At 53.6% G+C, this 17,719-nt stretch overlaps 1 protein-coding gene across 6 annotated transcripts in view; it reads left to right on the forward strand.

The window, feature by feature from the left end:
• MBP (myelin basic protein) overlaps positions 1–17,719 on the forward strand; it is a 111,186-nt gene that overhangs the window by 45,573 nt on the left and 47,894 nt on the right. For 4 of the 6 annotated variants that reach the window (XM_032422888.1, XM_032422889.1, XM_032422890.1 and 1 more), the window contains exons 1-2: positions 13,473–13,595; positions 13,976–14,102. The exons of the other annotated variants lie outside the window; for them this stretch is intronic. In XM_032422888.1, the coding sequence (XP_032278779.1) occupies positions 13,488–13,595; positions 13,976–14,102 (235 nt within the window). In that variant the 5' untranslated portion in view covers positions 13,473–13,487. Of the gene's footprint in view, positions 1–13,472; positions 13,596–13,975; positions 14,103–17,719 lie in introns of those variants that run through there. 6 annotated transcript variants of the gene reach the window in all.

A 17,719-nucleotide genomic window follows, 5' to 3' on the forward strand; every position in this document is an offset into this window, starting at 1 on the left:
CCGCGCTCCCGGGCCCGGCCGCGGCTTACTTACAGAACGGGTTTCTTAGTACTTTCGCTTCTCTGGCAGGAAAAGCCACCCCAATGTCTTGTTCCTGATTTGCTTGCTCTTTTTCAAAACTCCCTTCTGTTTCTGTGATTCCGTCCGAGTAAACACCCGTAATGACAGAAGTACTGCTGCCCACTGTCTCAGTATCTTAAACTGTCATGAAAATCAGCATAACCCAGAGGTGCAGAGACTGAAAACAATGCAGATCAGTTTAATGGAAACCAGTGGGGTCAGTGCGAGTAGGAATCGGCACTCGCCGGGTTACACCTGCTGCAGGCTGATTTTCCTGGGAACTGGGTGGGGAGGGGTTTGCCGGAGCATCGTCTGCTGCCTCCCCGTAGCGGGGCCCCCATTCCTCAGGGGCAGAGGTACCAGAGGGGAGAAGAGACCAGCACCGAGGGTAGGCGCTGCCGCAGGCGTTCTGAATGCAGAGGGAAGGCACTCTGCAGATTTGAATTGAGCGACGCATCTGAGCATCGATGATTTCGAGAATAAATCCATCTGCGAACCTCTAAAATAAAGGTTTCTCTGGACTACCTCTCTGCTCCCATATTCCAACTCCATATGTATATTAAACACATAAAAGAAAACGACAGAATAAAAATGTCCGATTTTCGGTTTCCTATATGACAAGAGTACCTTTTAGAAGGATTTTGGCTAAGCTTACTTATTTTTTAAAGCAAATATCATCTTTCTCATTATTCCCCTGGTTACGTGCTTTCAGGATAGTTCACAACAGTATCCGTCATCCTGTTCCTTTTGGACGCGCACACATCACACGTGTGCATACGCACTTGTGACGTAGATACGTGTAACTCGGGAGAAGTCTACGACACGTGTTTCCTTCAGTCGGCAGAAGCGTGGTGTGGCTTCTGAAGCTCTTTCGAAGGCAGCCTCGCCAGCTCTCGCACGTAGATGCTCAGCCTGGATGGAGACTGAGCTTGTACAATTGGCCATGCACCAAATCCATCCTGGCACAAACTTAGATTTGTCTTCTGGTGGGAAGAATAGCGGCGCAGCAGGTGCTGCCTGGGTAGTTTACCGCGACTTCCCCGGGCTGGAGCACTGGGCACGCTCACACGGTGCTGGGGCGCACAGCCCTCACGTGGTCAGGAAACAAGCCCTAATCATCGCCTTCACGACACGGGCAGCTGGCCCCGGGTCCAGGCTGAGTCACAGCAGAGGGGAGGTGTGAGGAGCGTGCCATCTGACGGCATCTGACCTTGAGTGAGGGCGGCCCGGGGGGCCTCACAGCTCCCGTGGTTCTGGCCTCAGCAGGCCTGACTAATACAGACCGGGAGTTCCTGCAGAGCTGCCGCGCATCTGCTTTTGAATTTACGATAATCTCCCACCCCTGATGCTTTCCTGGAATCCAGAGAAACCCCGGTCTAAAGGGGCAGAGTGACGAGGGAAAAAGAAGCTAAGCAGATCTTGGCTGTCAATCTTGACTGCATAATCTTGGAAAGTATATCTGAGCATTCTTTTTAAATTATGGAATGTTGTACAAATGTCACTCCAAATGAAATCAGCAGCTGCCTCCCACTTTTCCTGACTAGACAGAAGTTCCCTGAGTACCATAAAAAAACCCCATGCTTTCTTGATGTTCTATGAACCCTGAGTCATCGGCACCCATGTAGCGATAATCTTCAAGCTCCTGGTAATCATGTTGTCCGCATGTCAGACGAATGGCCCTTGTCCTCTACCTGACACATTTCTGCAGGATCTAGTCCTCAAGGTCTCTGTGAATGTCAGGAAAGACCGTTGTCCTTCAGCTGGTTGGAGTCCTGGCTTAGGGACAGAATTAGAGGGGCTCAGAGAGGTCACAGCCAGGGGCAGACTACGGCAGGTGCCCCGAGCTGCTGGCTCACACGCTTCTTGCTCAGAATCACAGAGCTCACAGCTACCACCAACCAGGGTCCCCCGTACCTCCGTGAAGGCTGGAACCGATCATGTACTTAGCAGCGCACTGAGGACTTGTATTTACTTTTTCATTTCATGGGAAAATCCCAGTGAAGGATTGTTCTTGATCTAAGCGAATCACTCATTAGAAATGCACAGTTCTAAATCTCTTCCTGTCATGCTTTTTCTGACAGTGTGTGGTTGTACTTAGGACTGTTTGCCTGGTTACCCAAAGAGGAAGAAAACACGGTAGCCTAGAGAACCACATGTTGTCTGAGCTTTGGGGAACCAGGTTATTTTGTGGTCGGCTAGTTATTGAGCTTTTTTTTTTTTTTTTTGCACCGTGCATCCACACATATGTTGTACACGATCTTCGTCATTTGAAAAGCAGTCAGCAAGGAATGCAGAACAGTCATCCCCACCCCTCCCTCCAGAGTCCACTAGCCATAAAACCAGGGCAGGTGAGGCAGCCGAGGTGAGCAGAAGCCTGGGGTCTGCCTAAATTATAGTGACAAAGCAGTGAAATCCCCCAAAAGAGGGCACCCCTGCTCTTTCCAGACAAGTGTGGCTCCTTCCAGACCAGACCCACATCTCCAAAGTCAGAGCAAAAGGGATGAGTACCCAGCACATCAGGTGAGCTCGAGCACAGCTTTGCAGGATCCCAGGGTCGTGAGAACATTGTCGCCCTGCCTCGGTGCGTAACGGCGCCCATGGCTAAGCGAGGGACGCACTGCACGTAGGGACAGACTCCTATGGAGCATCACGGGGAAAACCTTCACCAGCTCAGTGCTCAAATAATGGAGATAGAATTATCTATGTTTAGTGTTCAGCAAGAAAATACTCATATTGGAAACACTGAAGTTTATACAAGGATGATCTATTAAGTATAAATACGTGTGTATATGTGTGTCTTTATTTCACAAAGTTTGAGTTAGCTCACAGTAAGAAAACACACAAACAATAAAATATAGAAAACATAAAGTCAAGGTCGAGTCAAGTAAGAGCACGCATGTGAACCATATGGCACCTGCTAGTAGTTGAACACCGCATTGAACCTGCCCCAGGAAGACGAGACCCAGTCCATTTATTTCTCATTTTACGTGGGAGGTAATGCAGCTGCACGACGTTAGCTGTCATTTCTGCCTGTGCACGCATCTTCTTGTGTCTTGGTTCCCTCCCAGGTAAGCAGGGGAGATAAGAGAACCCCCAGAGTGAACGAGCAAGCTCACAAACGTGCACCTGTAGGGCGCCCCTGTCCCCCGCGGGGACCGACAGAAGGGGGCCTGCGTGCGTTCCTCAAAGGAAGCCCAGCTGTGTTTAGCCAGTTGTGAGAACTTTTCTCCTGTTTCAGTTTGTATCACAGATGATCGCGTGGTAGTCAACAACTACAGGGTACTTTCGTGGTAGCTGTGCTGATGAGTTTCATAGGCGAAGTGTAATAACTGGATAATGAGTTTCCTCACACCTCGGCGCTCTGTTTGAGGCACGTGTCCCGCTTTTGGCCTCGCCTTGGCGGTGTCCTGCATGGCTCGTGCACTCCCCTCCTCCAGGGACTGTGGGGGACGCCCCTCTGGATGGGGAGGACCTGTCAGAACGTGTGCAGCTGGGGGTCATGCTCTACTACATCTGGAAAATACTCTCTCCCACAGACAGATATATCCCCTGAGAAGTTTCACACAGCATTGAAAAAAAATCATTCCTTTTTTTGTTTCCAAGACCCATCCATGAGATCTTTTTAGTAATATTTGTATTTGATCAACCCTGATTACTGGACTAAGCTACAAAACTAGTAAGAAACCGTCATGATGATACAAAATTCTATCTCAACTCAGTAATAACTGAAGGCCAGGAATCCACCCTGTGCTTTCCTGTGGACCCCTCGTTAACTGTCCCTCCAAGCGCCCTCCAAGAATGGTTATCGGCAGCCTGCTCTTGAGAATCGTGGAGGCTGGCTTTAATTTATTGCTAATGATGGTGGATTGCTGCCTGAGCCTGTTACCCGTATCTAGGCGAGCGACAGAACCAATCTTGAGCGTGTCTTTGGGGCAGATATAAATCACAGAGTCACAGCCACCCGCTGAGAACTTGAAGGAACGCTCGACGTCATCTGGTCTGACTCCCATCGTAGAGATGAGCGTCTGCAGGCCAGGAGAGGCCCACAGGCCACAGGGACAAGCTCCTGCTCTTGGCCCTGCCCTGAGCGCCCCAGGACACATCCGCTTATCCCCGGGGGCCCTTGGAGAACAGAAGCAGCTTTCGTTTCTGTGGTTGACAGATGTTAAAACAGCGACACAACAGGAGACATGTTATTCTGTGCACTTGCCGGACTATGAATGGTACTTTGTATCTTTCAAACCCACACACACCTGCGAGGGTTTGCGTGGCCTCGTTGTAGTTCCCAGGCAGCCCCTGGGGGGCGCCCCTCTCTGCATTCTGGGAGCTTGCTTATGTCTAGCCGACAGCTGCTCCCGGCGGGTGGGGGCCCGTGCCTGAGGGCCCCTGCGGTGAGCGTGGCTGCCCGGGGCCGTGGGACGTCTGGTTCTATGTGACTGTGTGGCAGCCTCCGCTACGAGCTGCTGGACGAACGTCCCGGCCTCTAGTTACAGCGAGTAACTCGGCGTATGGACTCCAGACCTCTGGCAAGACATGCAGCCTCCGGTGTCCCGTGCCCGTGGGGGTCCTAACAGCTGACCTCGGCCGTTGTGAGGAATGCACGGCTTCAGGAGAAGTTGCCCCGGGCGGAGCTTATCAGGGAGGCGGCAGGGGCCGCGTGCACGGCCACCCACGGTCTGCAGCGGGGGCGCCTGTCCCCGAATGTCTGGCCTCCCCAGCGACACCCATCCCGCCTCGAATAGTCTGCACACGTACATGATATTTAATTACATGTGTAGTATTTGAATGTTAGACGTGCGGATGTCGCGTGCTGTTTTCCCCGAATCTTCGGCTCTGAGGCCCGTTTTGCAGACACATCATCTGAGGAGGGTAAGGGAGAGACGATAATGGCTGGTGCCCAGGGACAACTGACGCGATCGGCAGGACCCGGAGCCTCTGTCCTCTGCCACGTGGGCAGCAGGGAGGGGTGTTGGTGCTCCTCTGCGAGCAGCGCTGGTCTCTAACGTCGCGGGACCCTCGCAAGCTTGTCTAGCTCCTGGAATAGGCACTCACCCACCGACCTACGGCCACCGTGGTCCACCATCGGCACTCACCTGGATGATTCCAGGAGCCCCACCTGGCCCCTGCTTCCGTCTGGACCCCCGCCCTCACGCCCGCCTCTTCGAAGAGCACGCACCCCTCCCTGCCCAGAGCCCCGCCGCCCTTGCCACAGTCTGGGCCCCTGGGGGCTCCGGGGGCCTCCGACTGCACCTCCTACACTCCCCTTCCTCCCTCACCCACCCTTGGACCACGGGGCCTTTGCACGGGCTGTGCCCTCCCTCTGGAACACTCTTCCCCAGACATCTGGGCGGCAAGCCCCTACCCCTTCCCGTCTGGGCCCAAATGTCTCCTTCTCAGGGATGTCTCCTCTGACCGGCTACTAAGCAGAGAGCTGCATTAGGACGGGTGGGCTTGCCAGCCTACCAAACAAACACCAGAATCTCAGAGCTCGATGTGGGGCTCTACCCATGTCAGAGCCCAGCAGGGTCGGGCAGCTGAGCCCCAGCAGTGACCCGGAGACCCAGGCCGCTGCCGCTGGGGTGGCAGGGGGCAGCCAGAGGGGGCATATCTTGCAGGGAGACAGCGTCCATCACTTCCACTTAGGCTCCCTGGGCCAGAAGTGGTACCGCGACCCCAGCACACAGGCCTATCTCACGGCCCTGTCTGGCCAAGAGGAGGGGAGCCAGGATGGGGAGACGCTGCCTCCCGCGGCCAGGGGTTTGGCTCACCGCACACTGCGTGTTGTCTGTCTCCCTGGCACCCGTGGAAGGGGAGCTCCACGTGGCCGACTGTCTCCTTGTGGAGCATTTGGTGACAACGCAGTGATCCGAGGGACCCACTCACCCTGCTGCCCTGCCCGCTCCTCCCTCTAAGGCAGACTTGCAAACCGCTGTATTCTGAGAACAGTGCCACCCAGACTACTCGTCCTAAACCTGAGCTGTTTACTGCTGAGGAGCTCAGCCTCGGGGCCGCTGCCGAGCGAGGGATGTGCATGAGCATCGTGCATCAGAACCTGTGTGTGCGTGTGCTCACGCGTGCCCATGGGTGCGTGTGCATGTGTGTACACAGGCCCGTGTGGGTAAGTGTTCTTCCCACCGGCAAAATATCTCTGAAACTGCAGGTTGCTTTTGTTCTTTGAAATTAGGAATTGCTAAGACTACCTTCATTCCAGCGTTTTCATAAAAACGGTCTGTCCGTAGATAGGGTTTGTAGTTTTTCCATATAAATTCCCCATAACGGGGAAACCCTGGGCCACGCAACCCCGGTGGGGAGTGGCGGCTCCGGGTGAAGGAGCTCGGTCCCGCCTCTGGTGCGTCGTGCGGAGACGGGCGCCCCCACTGACTGCGAGGAGGGCGGGGCCGCAGCGACAGGGGTGCGGGGCGCCGCGCTGGGCACGTCCTTGCCCTCACGGCAGGCCCTGCCGGCCTCTCCGCTCCCCGAGGCCTCGCCGGCCCGTCACCGCAGGGCCAGTTGGCGGCTTCTTAACAGCCTTCTACCTTCAGGAGCGGAGGGTGCCGTCGTTCACATCCTAGAGCTGAGGGAGGCACACACCGTTCCCAGCACCTCCCCGTGCGGTCTGCAGGGGAGGTCAGGTGGGGGCACGTGCTGCGCCGGGAGGGGGGCCGGGGGTCGGGGGGCGCAGGCACGTGCGGTGGCTGAGCGTGTGCCGGAAGGCGGCTCCGGGTCCGGCGGAGGCTCGCCCCACGAGGGAACTCGCTGGGCGTCCGGAGGCTCAGAGGCCAGACGGTGGGCCCCCGGCGCTCTTAGCCCACTGGGCCTGGCCTGCACCATAAAATGGGCGGCTAGGAGTCACTTGAGGCCATCCAGGCCACAATAGGACGACTGACGGACTTCCAGAACAAAGGGGGAACACAGACCTTACAAATAGCAGCTGTGATGGGTTTCGGCCAGTGGCCGGCAATGGGCCCCAGCTTGAGGCCCGGGGACGCATGACCCTCCTGGCCCCTCTCCGCGGACCGCTTCCTCTGACCTGCGGCTGTGCGCCTGATGAACGAGCATGCTTGGCTCCCGTCAGTAAAAGGTACCGTTTCCCACTCGGCCTCACCCGCAGCCTGAACTTGCAGAGTGAACCCCGGAGCTGCAGGGCGGCGGTGGACCGTCCCCTCCCGAAGCCTCCACCCCTGCAAACACGTCCAGGGGCCTGGGGCCCGAGGACGGGACCCGCCGGCGGGCAGAGCGGCGCGCATGCACACCTCTCCATCACCCTCTCGTCCGCCTCTCCCGCTGAGGGAAGGGCTGCGTGTCTCTGCCATGAGTCCGTATGGGGTGAGCCTCCCCACTTCCTCACCTCCACCAAGGGCGTTACTGTCCATATTTTTTAAACTGAAGAAATGACGTGTTTAGAAAGGAAAATAAAACAGCACACTATGCTCTGGGTTTAGCAGCGCTGCCGGCCAAATCCTGCCAGACCCACAGCTGTCCCTACCCGTCACGCCGACCGACCCCGCTCCTGTCCACACCACGGCCGTGACTGAGTCCCACTTTGCAGTTGCGTTCTGCCCGGTTTTCTCCTTGGAGCTGCGATGTGTGATGTGCCAGGAGGGCTGTTAGTGGTCCTCAGTCCTCGCTGCCCGTCCCGCAGCTCCCTGGCTCGCAGCCACTAAAGGGTCACGTGAAAGGAGGTCCTTGTTCAGCCCAGGCTTCCTGCTCCGAGTGGAGTGTCACTGCTGGGCCCCCCAAGCCTCCTCGGACACTCCCAGATCCAGAGAAGCCGTCCCCCGTCTGTCTGGCAGGTGACCTCCTGTACCAGTGATGCTGGTGGCAGGCGGGCCGCTCCTCGAGGTGATGAACGCGGCGGGGTGCCGGGAGGTCGGAGGCCGTTAGAGTGGGCGTGTTCTTCGCCAGCAAGTGAAGTCCAGGTAATTTAGGCACATCCTGACTGGAAGGTATTGTTAGATGGACCTGGTGCATTCAGACCATCTCATTTCAGGACTTTCCGAAGTATATAAAGTGTACATAGGAAGACGCTCCGCCTTTCTCCCTGTCTCTCCAACACCAAGGGGTCTTACCCATGCCTCTAGCTGAAAGTTTTTTTAACTTAAATTACTTCAAAAAATCACATCTTAATGTTCAATTTCTTTTTCCCGGGAGCTGTAAGAGCCGAAGACGTGAGCAGGTGTTACAGCGCTGTGTCAGAGCATGGCCGCCGCAGGTGGAGAAACGGCCACGGGACGCCTGCGTGAGCTGAACGCAGCAGGGATCCCCGAATGCTGTGTGACCTCGGGGGGATCTTAGGACAAGCTTTGTCCTTCTTTCTGGAAGCGGATGCAGCCCCAACCACAGTGGCGTGGAATTTGATGCGCACCCTCCTTCCCACGTGCACGACACACTCACACGTGCTCACACTCACGCACGGAGGGAGGGAGGGCAGGGCTCCCCTGAGCCACCCCCAGCTGGTTCAGAGGCCATGGGCGGAGGTCGGTCGGTCTGTGTGCGGGCACGGCGGGCAGGCCGGGGGACCTGGCGGCTCCGTACACGAAGAGCGAGCCCCGCTCGGCCGCGTGCTGGAGCGTGCTGGAGGTCTTCTGAGCTTTGCTTCAGGCCCCCGTGGGCCCGGACGGAAGACTGAAGCGCTTCCGTATTTCAGTGCGATCCGGATGCCGGGGCCCTGAGGGCCTGCGGAGCGGAGCGCGGTATTATTGTCCCGGCACCGCGGGCTGGGAAAGGAGAGCAGGACGTTCACCCTGCAGGACGTGGGCGCCCCCGCCCCCCAGCCCCGCGTTTCTCTCCTGCACGGCAGGTTCTGGTCTCGGCTTCTCCCCTACGTAGGAATGCGCTTCATTGTGCAGGGGTGCTGCTCGGTCCCCCAAGTCATTCTTCCTCATTTTCATCAAAATTGAACGAGAGAAATGAATATCTGCGATCATGTGGGGGTGAGGAGCCGGCCGGGGTGATGGGGGGAAGCGTGAGAACAAAGAGAAAATCGGGGAACCATAGACTGCCCTGTACGTCGGGGGGCGGATGCCAAGGGCTCAGACGTTAGGAACACAGTCATGTCTTACGCACACGCTCCTTGGCTTCCAGTAAATGGTCCTTAAAGTTTAGATGCCTGGGACGATCAGCAGCACTTCGACTCACTCAAGGAGCTATCTCTCTGAAATACTGTACAAACGTGGCATAAATTCTTCAAAGGTGGGAATTTCTAAGCCACCCACACAGACCCTTCACTGAGCAGTGGGTTCAGCTGGGGTCCAGTCATGGAGTGTGCGGGGAAGGGCCCAGTAGCTGGCTGTCGGCTCCGGCAAAGCTTATAAAGGGGAAAGTATGTACGTTGACATTCAAAATATAAGTAGAATGCTATTTTTGTGCTTCAGAACCCTAGTTTATTTTCAAAAATGTGAGTTTTCGAGTCTTTATTTTTGCCACTGCTTCTCTCTTCAGCAAGGTTCTCGAGCCAGGAGAGAAGTGTTCTTTGCCAGCTGTCCCCCGATGAAGCAGCCGTTCACAAGCCTGGAAACGCTGCTTCCGTGGGGCAGTAGGGCTCTGGGAGATGTAGCTTCTCCAAGGCAAGAGAGGACAAGAATGTGGGTAGAATTGCTCAATGAGAACACGTGGGTTTTGTCGTTGCTGCAGTTACCCTGTTTAGGACATCAGCAGTGACAACATCCACACTCAGCAAAACCCAAAACAGTACTTGTTTCTGTGGCTACGGGAGTGGGCATCCCCCGGGGAGGCGAAGGTGGTCGGATGTTCCGCAGTGACATCTGCATGGGACCAGAAGTAACGGGGTGCAGAGGCGGGACTGGACAACAGCAGTGACCGTTTCCTGAAGGCGAACAAATCTGAGCTCCGACATCCTCAAACGGGCAAAATGCTCCTTTCAAACCATCTGGCATAATTTCCAGGCCCCACTGGAGCTACCTCCCATACTCGGAGCCTACACTTGCAGGAACTTCAAAGACAGAAAATAGACCAGTGTTTTCTTCCTTCGGGTTTGAACGGGGACCAGACTAGGATGCTCTCCATTCTGCATCTTGTGTGAGTGCAGGGGGACAGCCGTGGACCAGACAGTGGACACTCCTGGACATTGCTTTTCAACCAGCTTCAAATCCTGACTCTCGCTTAATAAGTGGGTGTTTTCCGCCTTGACCTCCTTGGGCCTCACTACGGGCACCTGTAAGATGCAGACTGTCATACCTGCGGGGCAGCGATTTGGGGGAAGGAAGTCAGTAACACGGTGGTCTCGGCATGAGGACACTGGCTTGTCCTGCCTCCCCGCCTCCTCCGGTCATCGGGCCCCTTTTTGTTCCACTGCAGCCCCCTCAGCTGGAGGTCATAAACACGTTCGCTGCAACATGCTGCTGCCTTTTCCCCACCAGCAGGTCATCCCCGGAATGCTCCGGAGGCAGGAGCACACAGCACTCTAACAGCTGGAAGACCAACCCCACCTAACGGGGGAGCCTAGAGGGCCACTTCTCACCCGCTGCTTGTTGAGTGCGCCAGTCCCTGCAAAGGGGATTTTCAGTGGAAGGAGCATGTTTCCAAGTGGAGACAGAGGGGTCCAAAGCAGAGAAGCCAGAAGAGACGCCTGCTACACTTAGATCTTTAATTCTCAAACCGACAGCATCCTTCTTGCTGGCACTGTTTGGTGGTCGCATTTTAGAAAATTAATTATTAGAGTTCTAGCTTTTTAGTTGTTTTCAGTAGTCCTGTGATTATAATTTTTGCACAGAATCTTCTGACAAATAATAGATCTAATGATTTCATTGCATGACACCCGAGATGTTCTGGTAGATACGTAATCACCAGCTAATTTGCTGGCATTCGGAATTAAATTCTCAACATGTTTTAACTTCTTTCAATTGCCTTGAAAATCTGAGCATATGCCCTTTTGTCTTCTGATTTCTTTGCTGTTTGTTGAAAAGTTATATTGAAGCGATACCACCGTAAAATGGAGACCTCCTTAATTGCTTTCATTTTCAGCAGATTTATGGAGATATAATTTACATACCGTAAAGTTCACCGGCTTTAATCGGGCAAATTAATGCTTTTAGTATATTCATGGAGTTGTGCCAGGTCCACTCTAATCTAATTTAGAACCTTGTTGTCACCCCAGGGAAAGCAACTGCCGCGGGCAGCTCCCCGTCCTCCCTGCCGCGTCCAGCCCCCGAAACCACAAATCCTCTGTCTGTGGCTTTGCTGACGTGATACTTGTGGCCTTTGTCACCGGTTCCTCTCACTTAGCACGGTGCCTTTAAGGTCTGTCCAAGTGGGGGCGAGGGGCTGCGCTCCGCGCCTTCTTGTGGACGGCCCCTGGTGTGTTGGTCCGCTCCCGGCTGGTGCGGGTGTGGGCCGCCCGCTCGCCCAGCTGCCGTGAACCCTGCTGAGGCGGCTCCACTCTGCACGGTCTCCGCGGGTGCAGGTGCTCTGCTCTTCGGGCGGACGCCCACCGGCGGCGGCTTTATTTTGTTCGTATGTTGAGCTCCAGGGGGCAGGGCTGTCTGTGTACACAATCATTTTTATTCTACCATTTGCGTGTGGGTGTTTATCAAACCCCATTCCACCACCCAGGGGAAAAGTGCATTTAGTGTCTGATTCCCTTAATCGCTGGAGATGTCAGGCTCACAGGCAGCTGAGGAATGGAGGGACCTCCGATATTTTGTGGCATCAGAGATTTCTTCTCCCACCTCCAGGAATTGTGGTCATCATTGGATGATTACCTTCAAGTTCAGCTTCTCTAAGCCGATGCTTACCGACGCTGAAAACCTCTCCCCACATCCTCCAGAGCCGCCCCTCTCTGCACCCAAGGAACAAGACGGTCATTCAAAATCTCTGGGGACCGTGATCTGTCGCATGCCCCCGGGCACTCCCCCTGGCACGTCGAGAGGGGCTGCCCACCCCAGACTCTCGGTTCAGCGGGGACGGCTGGTGTTGGGAGAGCTCAGAGGCAGTGGATTGCCACGGGATCCTCACAGGCTCTGAACTCTGCGCCTCTGGGCCCGTTCTGAGTCTTGCCCTCACCTCGAGCAAACTGTCCTGCTCTGTTTCGTGGGGGAGAGTGGGCCAGGGGTCTGAGGCACTCCGGCGAAATTGGGTATTTTGCTCCTACAGCAGTAAGTTCCCATGTCTGTGAATGTCCCAAAATAGGATGACAGCCTTGGCAGGAAACACCTCCGACGCTCCTGGGATGGAAGTGGCTGCAGGTCTTCACATCGCCACTAGGAACGTGGTGAAATATTTAACAGATCAACACAGACAAAAATGAGTATCCATAGCTAACTTGCAGTTTGGCCCAGCCATTTGAATGTGTGGATTATTTAGTATTTTGTACTGTAGCTAATAGTTTGCATTAACGAAATGCTCCCCTCCGGGTGTTTTCACAACACACACGTCCAGTCCGCTCACAGGCTTGCCCCCGAGCTGTGCTTCCGCTGTCGGCTGAATTTTCAAGCAGCACTTTAACCCTGGCGTGCTGTTAGCACCCGTCCTGAGACACGGGCCTGCTTCTGGCCTGTTAGAGCCCGGCGACGGCTTCCTTCTCCTTCGTCCTGTGTGTGGCCGTCTCGCTGACCAGTTAAGCAATTTCACTATCAATTGGTGCTTTTTCTAATAGAAAAAAAAAGAGATGAAATGAATTCATGATAGTAATTTCAACTCTGAAAATGCCTTGGCTACAGAAGGTAGAAATACTGAGCACTGCAGGACTCTGTCATTGTCCACGTACGTTGGTGACCCCAGCCCTCCTGACTCCCACGAGAACCCAGGTGCTTTTCAGAACGTACGTCCCAGGCCAGTGGAGCTGCAGGTGTTTCTGTGAGGTCATTGGCCACACACACGTCTCTGCTGGGGGCTGCCTCACGCATCGATGACACGCTCAGTCCAGCACTGACCAGGTCAGCAATCGGTTGTCTCATCGGTAGGCTGTCACGTTTTCACGGAGGCTGGGCCGTGGCCTGTCCGTTTGCTGTGCTCAGGCTGCTTTGGGTCCCCTTGTCATCAGTGTTCCCCAGGATGTAATGTTCCTTTTCCAATGGGAAAGAAGAAGCGGATTGACTCTGGGCATGTGAGCTGATTACTTAGAAGAGAAAGCCTCAATCACGATACGTATGAAGATCAGAGACACCCATTTATCAATGTGTCTGGATGTATCTCGTATGAAGGGCAGTCTTCCGTCACACACACACCGTACACACTGGTGTGCACACCATACAACAACACAGAAATCTACCACCATCCTAAGAACTGTCGTTAGGGAGACAGACATGTCCATTTCCTAGAAGTAAATTTATTTGAACAGAAAAAACATATAGCTGTTGTTTAACAAATGCCTTTTTCCCATTATGAGTTGAATTTAATTTGATTTCCAACCTGTTAGATGTGATTTTGTCTGTTCCTAGAGCAGATAATTTCTAGGTGCCTTAGAGGTAATGTGGAGCTCCTCCACTGGGAGGCGAGTGCAGGGGGCGGGCACCAGTGTGGCGAGGCGCTCTCCGGGACGGTTCGAGCCCCAGGGCCAGCCTCCGAGAGAAGGATCCGTAAGGCCGGGGGCAGGGGTGGCTTCTGAACTGAGCTTGCGGGCCTCAGCAGGGAGCGGGGAGACGAGGGCAGAGTTGGGCAAGACAGGGTCGCTCTGCCCCTTGCAGAACCATCGCAAGAGGATTTTGCAGGCCGAGCTAGGAGTGCGGTCTTGGCGTGTTGGTGGGTGAGCGCCGAGGGTCCTGAGCACGGCGGGGACTGAGAGATCATGCCATGGGGGAATGGGTATGGTGGTGGCACATCCGGTCTGAGGCTGCAGGGGTGCTGCTGAAGTGGGGGCTGCAGGCCTGCAGAGGGGAGGCGGGAGGGCTGTGACGGCAAGATCGGTTCTCAGCTCTGCAGATTTGCCTTTCCAAACATCTCCCTGCGTTGTCCTCAGGCCACACGTTGTCAGCCTGGAGGCCTTCCCTGTCCTCTGTGCTGCATTCACCAGGCGCCCCGGTCAGTCTGCGTGGCCCTGGGTCCTGCGGCAGAACAGGCTTCCTGCCCCGAGACATCGAGAGCAGGTAAGCAGGGTAGCGCACTGAACCCTCTGTCGCTTGGACATGACCCCAGTGGCATACCAAGCCCAGCCGCCGCGGGCAGATCAGCCCAGGCCACCAGCATCCAGAGCGGGGATGCACGTCCTGGTGAGGGTGGTTTGCACAGCCAAGAGGGAGAGCGGAGGGGACCAGAGACAGAGGCTGAGGCCAGGGCCGCACGTGACGCAGCTGGGGCAGAGCCTGTGGTGGGAGTCCGGGTCAGCAAAGGTCAAGCGGAGTGGCTGAGGCGACAGGGAGGCCTTGAGAGCTGAGCAGGGCGCTGTGGTGTGAACGCCTGGGGGTATGAGTGGCATCCGCTAAGACGGCGCTTGAGGCAGGTGTGAAGAGAGCGGCTTCGATGCGTTTCACATCCATCCTCCCTCGGCGCTGGGCCCACGTGGCACGCAGAGGGGAAGGTAACATGCTCCCATCACGACACTGTGAAATCGTCAGTCCATGACAAGGCACCGAGTATTCAGGGAGATTAAAAGCTTTGTCTCCGATAAACCACTTTCTAAGGACGACGCCGAATGTGCCATGTTTGGGCTTGCGGGGACGTAGAGACAGAGGGGACTTCACAGCCCACCCCCGACCTCCTGTGAGTGACGCCGGCCTTGGGTGGTCAGCACCTGGCGGTGACAGCGCCTGGCAGATTGCATCTCACAACCGGGGACCAGTTAGATGCTCTTAGATGCTCAGGGACCAGTAACCGGGACCCCTGAGATTACCCAGGACTGGTGGGAAATGTCACCACGTTGGCTCTGTGATGAAGATTTAAAACGTTATGTTAGATTCAAAGGGACTGATTTCCCTTGGAGAACTTTGTAAAACACATCCACATATGAATATAGACGTGAGCTTATTTCCTTGATGTGGAAATGCTGACTTCCTACTTACGATAATTTCCTTATGAAATTATCAATTTGTTCAAGGTTCATGTAACAAAACAGAAAAATAGATGATCACAAGTACCCATTGTGGTTGATTTAAAATTTTCATAAATCAATCTTTAAAAGTATCTACTTCCACTGGATGAGTAGACAGGATATTTTCGGTTTCTTCGGTTGGATACCCTATGAAATTAAGTGGTTATCTGACTATAGGATCGTGATAAATGGTCTTGAAATGATTTTCAAAAAAGAAAATAACCCCCCCAAAACTATATTAGTATGCACTTTACTCAAATAGCACGTATCTAAGAACAGTTAAAGCAGCAGGTGAGTTGACGAGAGTTCACCTGAGGCCGTTTTTATAAATCTCTTAGAATGTCTTTTTTCTCCCTATTTATCTAGTGTCACATCACCTTTTCTTGCTCTGAATAATCATGTTTTATTGCCTGAGTTTTTTAGAGCATTTCACTGCATATTTCTTAACCTGGAGAGTTTTCAAGTTCTTTTTATCCCGAAAGCCGAGCAGCAGGTGGCACGCGCTGGTACGAGGTCGGCACGGTGTAAGCACTCTGTGGCTGCCGGGGGCCGGCGGTGAAAAGCACACATTGTGCGCAGAGCCCCCATCTCTGCCGCGCCAGACATTTGACACCATTGTTCCTTGGCTTCCAGGGACAGAAAGTGCTGCAGAACAGATCTGCAACTGTCCCCAAGAAAAGACCTAAAAATAACTCTCTCATTCACCAAACAATAAATGTATCGATTATTCGTTACACCGTAAACCAGGGATTATGCCTGTCCTGCAAAACAGAGTAAATATTAAAAGGTAAGGAATGATACAAGTATTCTCTGAATACTTACAAAATAGCATTACTGTTTCTGGGGGGGGGGGGGAGTTAAACTGGAAATAATGTTTCAGCTAAGAGAAGGGATGCCAATCGAAGCAGTTAAATCCTGGACTCTTGCTTCCTCTTCATCTGATCACAGCAAACCCCACAACAAGGCGGTCCGATGCCAAGTGTCTGATCTTTTCAGAAGACCAAGGACATGCGTTCTGGAACGTGTCTTTGGCTGAAAGGACGAGAAAGCAGGCCACATTCTGTGCATCTACTCCCTCCTTCCTTTAATTTGGAATAGCCGCGGGTAAAATGTTAGATACTTATGCATTCAACAAGCAAAGTTTCCAATAAGATCACGGAAACTGATAGTTATTTCCATTTTATTGCAAATGGGTGTTTCTTCATCTACACATCAGATGACTCCAGTTTTGACCTTTTTTTAAATAGTGCTGTGATTAGTAGAAACTTCACATCTTTATACTGGTTTCACATAGAGAATGCAAGTTCTGCTGTTTACTCTCTGGCTTTCTGCAGGCCTTTTGTCGGTAATGCTTCCAAAACAAGCAATCTCGTATCAGCTGACAGTTAACAAACAACTTTCAGAATTGAAAGGGAAGAAAAAAAGGAGGATAAGAAAATTATAACATTAAGTTCTTTAAAAAAAAAAGATTTTATTTATTTATTTAGAGAGTGCATGAGCCCAAGGGGGGTCAAAGGGAGAGAGAAGTCAAAGCAGACTCCGTACTGAGCACAGAGCCCAATGTGGGGCTCGATCTCATGACCCTGAGATCAGGACCTGAGCCGAAAGCACGAGTGGGACGCTCCACCACTGCACCACCCAGGCGCCCCTGACATTCGGTTCTTAAAGATGAACAGCACGCACGTGAACGGCGTGCTAGATGCACACTCACACGTCGCTAGAATTTTATCATTTATATGTGATTTTGTACAGAAAGCTCCCCAGTGACCAGAGAAGATTCGCCGTGCTGAGAACGGGGCAGGGATGTGCAGGGATGTGAGGCGCAGATGCCACGAGCGTCCCCCTAACTCCGAAGTTCTGCTTGGGAACATGTCACACGCGAGACTTTGATTCCTCGGCAGAAGTGCTGAGACTCAGCCGCGTGCCCCCTTCCCCTCCTCTGCTCCTTTGCCCTCAGGTGATACGCCATCACCACCCTTTTCCTCCTGCCCACTGTTGGCCCACAGCTCCTACCTGATGGGCCGTTTCTTGGTCTAAGAATCAGCTTTTGTCTGACACCCAGGCCAGTCAGGTCAGGTCTTGCTTTCTTTACCTTCCGCTTCTGAGTTTGGGTTACTGGTCTCTGTCCCTGGGGTCCCTGCGGACGTTCCCGAGTGGCCCGGGGGTACGAATTAAAAACAGATGATTCCAGAGAGATGACGTCCTTTTGGCAAGCATACCCATTCATCTTCTTGTTTGAAGATAACTGTCATTAATTTCATTCATTAAAACCAACTACATTTTTAAAACTGCCTTATATGTCAAAAGCCACAAAAGCTTCAAGCTCAAAGCAAACGATACCTTGCTGTACCTTCTTACCTCTGGGGGCACAGGAAGAGTTAAGTAAACTCTTACGCTCTGGGCTCACAGCACACTGACCTCTCCTAAAGTTATGTGATGTTCAGCCATCAGTTTTGTATCCTCTGAAGGCCCCACAACTCATCGTGCCTGTTTTTAGAGCTGAAAATTAGATGAGAGCTCACAGAGGTCAACAGACCCTCTGCAAAGGGGGCCGGTAGTAAATATTTCAGGCTCTGCGGGCCGTATGGTCTCTTTGGTGCTTACTCAACTCTATCTTTGGAGCCTGGAAGCAGCCACAGATGATTTTGTGAGTAAATGAGCATGGCTGTGTTCCGT

The sequence above is a fragment of the Phoca vitulina genome, unplaced genomic scaffold (assembly GCF_004348235.1).
Source record: "Phoca vitulina isolate PV1807 unplaced genomic scaffold, GSC_HSeal_1.0 scaffold27, whole genome shotgun sequence".
Lineage (NCBI taxonomy): Eukaryota > Metazoa > Chordata > Mammalia > Carnivora > Phocidae > Phoca > Phoca vitulina.